The sequence below is a fragment of the Triticum urartu genome, chromosome 5A (assembly GCF_056163025.1).
Source record: "Triticum urartu cultivar PI428250 chromosome 5A, HENAU_Tu73, whole genome shotgun sequence".
NCBI lineage: Eukaryota > Viridiplantae > Streptophyta > Magnoliopsida > Poales > Poaceae > Triticum > Triticum urartu.
Window position 1 is genome coordinate 466,597,148 of NC_141877.1, and position 8,207 is coordinate 466,605,354.

The 8,207-nt window shown below is 46.4% G+C and overlaps 1 protein-coding gene across 1 annotated transcript; it reads right to left on the minus strand.

Annotated features, from left to right (window-relative positions):
- Positions 1–2,761: 2,761 nt before the first annotated feature.
- Positions 2,762–7,988, minus strand: LOC125556259 (protein PIN-LIKES 3-like). The gene is made up of 11 exons (XM_048719030.2): positions 7,741–7,988; positions 7,204–7,340; positions 6,951–7,030; positions 6,581–6,705; positions 5,805–5,926; positions 5,477–5,677; positions 4,121–4,213; positions 3,917–4,017; positions 3,720–3,772; positions 3,407–3,595; positions 2,762–3,308 (listed from the first exon to the last, which is right to left on the minus strand). The coding sequence occupies exons 2-11, from the start codon at positions 7,336–7,338 to the stop codon at positions 3,184–3,186; spliced, it is 1,224 nt and encodes a 407-aa protein (XP_048574987.1). The 5' UTR covers positions 7,339–7,340; positions 7,741–7,988; the 3' UTR covers positions 2,762–3,183.
- Between the last annotated feature and the right edge of the window lie 219 nt (positions 7,989–8,207).

Below are 8,207 nucleotides of genomic sequence, written 5' to 3' on the forward strand. Positions count from 1 at the left end.
CAGCCTTTCCCTACATTTCTATAAGAGGTTGTTTCCTGATTTTTTTATGAAGGATCCACAAAATGGCCAAAATCAAATGCCACCAAAAAGTTAGGTGAGCGATTTGAAGGATGTTTTCCTGATTTTGAATTGTATGTAGATGATTATGTTCATATTGCTTTTAACTAGTGACAGATAACGATGATCGTTGCCTATGGCTTTCCTTGGTGAAAGTTATTTGCTTGAACATGTGAATGGACCCTAAGTTTTTTTTCTTCATGCTCTGGCTTTTCTTCATTTTGAAATTGTGAAAATAACCGTGAGGTTAAATGGGACTATTACTGCCTACTACATCCTCACCTACGATGATGATCTGTTACACCCTTTCTTATACGAGCACGCCACGTTAAAAAAAAAGTTCAGATGGTCATACGTCACAAGTTGTGCCGGATCATGCGCTGTTAGAAAAATAGATGACCCGTTGTACCCTTGGCGTAAACATAAAATGCCCAGAAAGTAAGGTACACTGTTTTTGCTATTTTTTTGCCCGCATAAATTGAATATGATTGTACGACAAAATGATAACTGTCCTACCTAGTCTATGAAGAAGGCGCGGCGAATATAACCGACCAGGTTTGGTAGATACATCTCAACCGATAGTCTGGTGTGCACCCCTCAGCCTTGAGGACGAATAACGCTTGAGCGGGTTGTTTCCAACACACAATCGTGTCCGGGGCCCCCTCGTCTCTCCCCAGTTGCACTTGCCCTGCTTTCTGCCGCTCCCTGCGCTGGTAGTATCCGGGAACACACGGTTGGCTGGAATGTACGTCCTCATCATTAGCACTCACTGTGTCGAGATTTGCTTGCTTGACTTATTTGTGGACGCTTTTCTGCTTTTTGTGTGTGAACTATAGTTGATTTTGTTTGTGCTGGTTTATTTGCACGCTGTTGTTTCGTGTGTGTGTTCCTGTCGTAGTTTTTACGGTCTATTGTTAGTCCCTGTGCACAAGACATGTTAATTTACGTAAACAGTGGCTTCCCGGTTGGTCGCCCATTCCCAAATTAACCCACAGGTAAACTAAGCTAGAGATTCTTTCGAGATGAGCCTCCAGAAAGGAAGGTGCCCCTTGGATAATATGAGTTGTCTATTATTTCAACTATGTTTTCAAATTTTTAAATCAAATGCAGCCTAAAAGTCAGGTAAAATATTTTTGTTGCTTTCTTGCCGCGCATAAATTGGAACAATTGAATATGATTGTATGGCGAAACGATAAGACTACCCACAATGGGAGTAACATAGGTAGTAACATCACATATATCTAGGTTAAATAGATGATGTGGCATACAATAAATGAAGAAAGAGATGAAAGTGATAATATAGCTAGTTACTACTAGTATGAGTAACATCACACATATCAAGGCAAAATATATCTATAGCCTAATAAATTATATGCTTCATGTTACCACATACATGTTACTTCCCATTATAGAGGTAGTAACATAAACTAATATCATGCCCATGTTACTAGTCTATGTTATTACCTATTGTGGCTAGTCTAACCGTCCTACCCAGTTTTGAAAGAAGATGCGCCGAGTACACCCAACCTCAGACAGACTCCGCCAACCAGCATTGAAGAAGGCCAGACAGACATACAACAAGCGCTCGTTCGCACAGGCGATACCCGGATCATGAGCCGAATAGAAGGTGATGCACATAACAAGCATCTGGTGGTTGTTTGAATCGTGCGAATGTTCCTCGACAGCCCAAGCGTTCGCTGGCTTTGTACGGTCGACAGGGAAACATCAAGCTGAATGGCTCAGCTTGAAATACACACGAATAAACAGTCGATGGTGCTGATCACCCACCAAAACAAAGTATATTATCCCAATTACGACCAAAAAGACAGACGGACCATTTGAAGAAGTTTTCTCAAAATTATGTGCAAAACATGATGTCAATGACAATGCTCATGTTGCGTTCTCTTACACCCATCCTTTTTTCGTGGTATGATGGTGTCCCGGCTAAGGGGTCTCTCACCACGTCAACTCCCGGTTTGGTGGACTAGACTGAGGACCCCTTATCAGTTTTGTCCTGGACCGCTTTGGGAGGCCATGGCGTATCACAGAAAGATTCTAGAAGGCTTGGAGTACACGACAAGATGCTGGGTTCATGGAGAATTCTGACTCCTAATACCTAACTGGCCAAGATCCATGTAAACCTAGGGTCCCCGCTACGCTATATAAGCAGGGGTCTAGGCCCGTAGATAGACAAGTTTACAATCTCGAAGCTTTGTAGTTTATACACACCCAACGCAATAAAACACAATCAACATGTAGAGTATTATCTTCTCGAAAGAGCCTGAAGCTGGGTAAAATCCTGTGTCCCTGTTACCATCGTACGAAGACATCTAGCTTAGGATACCCTACCTAGGGATCTGCTAGATTTAGCTCCGACAGTGGTGATCCATGCAGGTCCTGCTAAATGATTGTCACGGTGATGGGAGTCGAGATCAACGCTCAGATCAACTCAGACGCAATTTCCCACCGAGGCAAATGTTCATCTTCGGCGGTGTCATCCTTGTTGCAACTCGAGTGGCCACCTCGGCCAGGTCGAGTCCTTTGCTCCAGAGCTGGATTGTAAGATTTGACAACATAGAGTACAGTCAAGATCTTTTCAGGCTTGATCTCACTCCAACCTCACGAGCAACATGAGTCGCTTTCCCAGGCCTGATGTCAGATCAGGTCTAGGGCAAGCATGAGAATTTTTACCAGGATCAATGTTAGATCCGATCTCGAAGCCACACTCCTCACGCAAGATATCAAATCAAGCCCATGAGGAGGGTGAGAAATCAATTCCACTTCATTTCATCTTTCAAACCAAACATCAATATGTAATCACTTTACTTCTTGGACTTGCTTCTACAAAACAGAAGGATGAAATCGACCCATTCCATTGGAATGGAACCATGATATTCCATTTCACTTCGTTGTTAAACCAAACACACCCCTAGGCGATCTCTGCCCCACCTACTCAGTCTCTCCAAGCCGTCGGTCGCCTCGCCCACTCGAGCCCGCCGACGACGCCTGGCAGCCACCATTCACCATAAGCCTCGAGACATGGATGGAATGGGTATAGCTCTTGGCTCGCCTCGTCGGCCTTCCATTGTACTCTACTCCGTCGCACGCGGCGCGGGAGAGACTCAGTCACGAGAGCGTCCACATGAAAAACGCGGACCACATGGTGACGGCCACGGACGCGAGCGCGTACACCCACACGAAGATCACCGAGCACTCGCTCTCCCCCACGCCGAACAGCTGCGTGATCGTCCCTGCACATGATGATGATGACAGCCGCACGCGCCAATTAGTCATCAGTCAAGCAATCGGGGAAAACGAGAAGTGCATGCGCTAGCAACAGATGTCTCACCGATGTTCATGGCGGGCGGGACGGCGTACTGCAGCAGGAGGACGAACTGGTACAGCGGGTCCGGCCGGATGACGCCGTAGCGGACCGCGGCATTCACCAGCGCGGTGCCCACCAGAGGCAGCAGCACAAACCTGACCACCGCGACGCCGGCGATCACCGACGGCGGGACGCTCGCCCTTCCGCGCATCCCTACAGGAATTAGTGCTCCGTGTTTCAGGCTAAAGTTCAAGTGTTGGTAATTCCTTTTTGTTGTTATATTAATTTTCAGTATATCATTCATCTGTGCTACCGAGGACGGCAGGGTAAAGGTTACCTGTGATGAGGTTCCCTCCCATGATCAACGTGACGGATGGAACGGCTGCTCCGCTGCGCAGGAAAACGAGCAAAAATGGTTAGATATGTGGGATGAAACAACATAAATCATCTGTATGACCAACAACGTCAATGGTTACAAGTGACAGCAGCATGAAGTGTTTTTACAAGATAAAAGAAAGAAGGTCGATGTGTTACCCTATTAGTTCACCGGACTCGCGAAGGACACGAAGAGGGGCATCGTCGCCGATCAGAGCATTTCTAATCAGAGGTATTCCTCCAATTATAAACCCGATAATCTACCAAATGATACAAATCAGCATGCTTATTTTCTAATGGTCTATTGCGACGTAAGGTTGCCCCATATAGAAGCACAATTGGTAGTTTCTGAAACTAGCATACCACTCCAATAGTTGAAGGGGCAAATAGCTTCCTCAGATCAATTGCTCCAGAAACCGACGATACAAATCCTTTTGCTCTCTCCATCAATGGGACCTACATACACACACAAATCCAAATTGTTTAGTGCTGAAAATTGGCAAAACTGTTACGGTGTATTCATTATGCTGTAGCAGACGCCTAGATTGCTGGAATTTAATCTATATTGGAGGTAGCCCAATAATTATTTCAGAAATTCCTAATAAATCCTAGAGGCCCACTTAGCCCATTTGTGCAAAGCAAAGGATACTACTAAAGTTTAGTCCTACATTGCAAGTTTAGTGGGAGCTGGACCTCTAAGGGAGGTTCTTTCCCTACTTGTATGAGCATGAGAACAAGAAGGACATCCACGCGCGCTCCTCCTCCGCCGCCCGCCTCGCCTTGTCTCGACGCGACGCGACGCGGGTTGCGGGAATGAGTCGAGCCGATGTCCAAATTAGTTTTGCTATTCGTTTCATCTCCCGCGTTCCCTTCAGCTCCCGGCGCAGCCTCTCGTCTCCTTCTCTTGCGCCTATAAAAGGGAGGTCGCTCCTCTCAGAGAGACGCATCAGAACTTCTCCTTCCTCTCGCCACCGGTTCCAATCTCTGAGCTGCTGCTGTCTTTCTCATCCCGGCTTGCGGCGTGCACCGCAGGTCGGGACAGTAGGCCTCCGAAACCGCACCTCTTTGAGTCCTGTACGGGAGAAGGGTGATAAGGTTTCTGGGGAGCGCTCTGCGCGACTACTGACTGATTCCTTCGTCACGGAAGCCCCGGACTCCGACGACTACTTCCCCGACGACGACTTCTTCCCCGACGTCGACAACCTCCTCGACGACATGGCTGGCGAGGACACCGACCCCAAGTCTAGTGCTACTGCTGCTGCTGTCCCGTATGTGTTCTTCTTTCTATTAGATATCCTACCACAGTTTCTCGTACTAGTACTTGCCCTAAATATGTTAGGTTCTACTTCATATATGCAACTAGTTCTACTGTCTGCTATAGATATGGTAGGCTACGGTTCATATATGCAGGAGCTATTTACCTTCTCTCTGTCAGAACGCATGACTTGTTTTATCTCTACTATATTAGTCATGCTTTACCTAGTATTTCTGTTAATAAAATCATTTGGTAAATTGCTTATATTTCCAACATAGATTAGCCGGATCATGGGTTTACTTGGTGAAATTCGTTTCTGTCAAAATAGGGGGGTTGTTTCCTGAATAGAGTAATTACTGGAGTGCTATTTCAGAGTATGGGGATTTGGAGGTGAAGGAAGTAGGCTATGTGGGGTATTACAACTTGTGCAGAGAAAAAAAAAAGGTTCCAGCAACAATAAAAACCTTCGTTTTGGTTCGATTTGATATCAACGGCAGAGTGCATTCGTCGACACGATCTCGATTATCTTCTGAATCTGCACATCTGGTTCCTCCTGAAACCAAGACTTTTGTTTGAGTTATAGGCGAGCTGCCATCTCCTTCAGTGACATTTGAATTTGCACGAATAATGTTATACGCGCCCGTCCACAGAAAGACGGCACCAATCTGCCAAAAAAAATAAATCATAATTGATAGTGACACGGTGTTCTGTTTTCTTGACAAAAGAACACGATCAGGATTGCCTGATGTGGACAATGTACTGAAAAAACATAGAGTGTAACAATAATCTTACAGCCAATGAGAGCGATGAATAGGCTAGTCCGTAAGTCTGGCAAACATCAGGCGTGCCGAACGGGCTCCCCTTCTCTTTGCAGAGAGCTGGAATGATGATGAGGAAAATGTTGCCCAGATTGCCTGTATCCGTACAACCAAGTCAAGCGAAGATTTCGACGAACTATCGGCGTAGAAAAGAAGGAACAAAACGAGGAGGAATTGTACACTTCTACTCAAGGTGGAGCTGCCCAAGTTCGATCAGTTCACCAAGGTAACTCCAAATGTCTATCTAACCAATAATTAAAATTTCTTAGCAGGTTGGTAGATGTGGTTATCAGTCATTCACTCAGTATTATGGCTACAACCCCTTCCCCGCTGGGAAGTATACACCTTATCAGTGGTACCAGCTGGAGCTGGAACATTATGAGAAAGACCCTTCTTTGCTTTGCTCAATGCACCCACGCAGTTAGCGTCTAAGTGAGACTAAGGGTCTTTCTGGCTCAACACTATACCTTGTTGTTGTCTAATACTCCTTCACGGATTCTAGTACTCCTTGTTGTTGCCTATACATGAGTATTTGTGTATTTTTACTAGCATATTTGGACTGACTTCTGACACTAGCAGTGAGCTTCTCATTCAAGGTTAATGCAGTGCATCTGTACAGGCCCAACCTACCACAAAATAAATACGTGCAGTGCAGAACAGCACTGTACGAAAGCACTGTACGAAGTTTGTCTAAAATAGAGAGCGAATTTACTATTTTCTGACGGTTCAGATGGAAAGATAGAGAGGTACCAGCAGAACAGCAGCCCAAAATGAGGCCTCTTAACTTGAGGGGAGCCCCGGTGACTTTTATGACGATCCAACCGAGGATCAACCCGAAGATGAAAGTGAAGAACACATTCACCGGCATGAACCACCTGTATCATGGATCATAAATTGTCAAAAGAATTACTTCTCCTAATCTGATAGGACAATCAAAATTATTTTCTAAAAAGAGTTACTCCCTCCGATCCATATTAATTGTCGCTGATTAGTACAGTATATGGATCGGAGGAAGTATCTATTTATTTATTTACTGAGGGAAAAAAAGAGTTCATTATGCAAGATACTGATAATCAATGAAGATTGCCCAACAGGTGAAATGAAGAAGCGTGTGACTCACAATTTGGCCAAGCTTTCCATGGTGATCGTTTTTGCCAGATAGGTTGCAATAAGAGCTGGATTGAATACATAAAACACTACCTGCAGAAACAAAATTGGTTCAGGAAAGAAGTTGACAGGTTAGTAGAATAAACGGAATATCTTTCGCAAGAAAAAGTAAAATAAACGGAATATGACAGGGACATGATATAGAAAAACTAAATAAGTTTTGTGGATCGATTCGTTGTTAGGTGACAGTCACTAGCAGCACTCACATAGTTTAGGTGTTTCCTTGCTTCTTTCCCCAGTATCCCAGCGGAGTCAGTTGCCAAGAACGATCCAACACCAGTAACCAGGAGCATGTTGAGGACGGGCATGCACGCCGTGATGAAGAGCTCCAGGAGCCCCATTTCTGTGGCACCAAGAAATGCCATTGTAAACACTTTGCTGAACTATTTATTTGCCACACGAAGCAGGAATGCGATAAATGGCGCGTGAACAAACAGCAGGCGGCCATGATATATACTGTAATTGGTAAAATGAGAAACTCCACAGCGGAAAAGAGCATGGGATCATCAAATAGGAAGGAAGTTTATCAGAACTCAAGAAGTGAATATCGATCGGGATGCCCCCCACGGCCGGTGTGGATGTGGATCAACATCAGCTACAGTGCGTGCGTGCATACGAGGTTCCCTTAAAGCGCGAGATCAAAACGACTAGCCCATGCGGTGGTCTTTTGCGCGTATCGTGGTGGAGATTCGGATGGATGAGGCGGCGTGGTACCTACGCATGGGGTGCGGTGGACGGCGTACCTTGTCGTCGGCGGTGCCGCCGCCGGGGAGAAGAGGGAGGGGGGACGACGAGAGCGCGCGCGGGCGGAGGCAGGAGCCGATCTCTCTGCTTGGTCGTCGCGGGCGGGCGGGCGGGGGTGGCTTTGGTTGGTTCCGTGGGCGGCTTTGGCTTTCTGTCGATCTTTTGACGCTCTCGCGCTCTCGCGGCGGCGTGGTCCGAGGACGTATTCAATTTCGCGCTGCAGCTTTCGCCGCCGAGGGTTTGCGACTTTGATTGGCCCGAACGTGGGGGCGTGCGCGCCGGCCGGCTTGGCCCCTAGACACGGGGGTGAGGCCAAACCAGTAGCAGTAGAGGCCGGACCGGACCGGTGCATGCATGCATGCATGGCATTTGTTTTTTCCACTACAAAGAGAAAACGACCCACGTGATATCACACACAGGCCTAAGAAAAAAAAAACGTGAAACCACACACGCGCGCACCCACTCA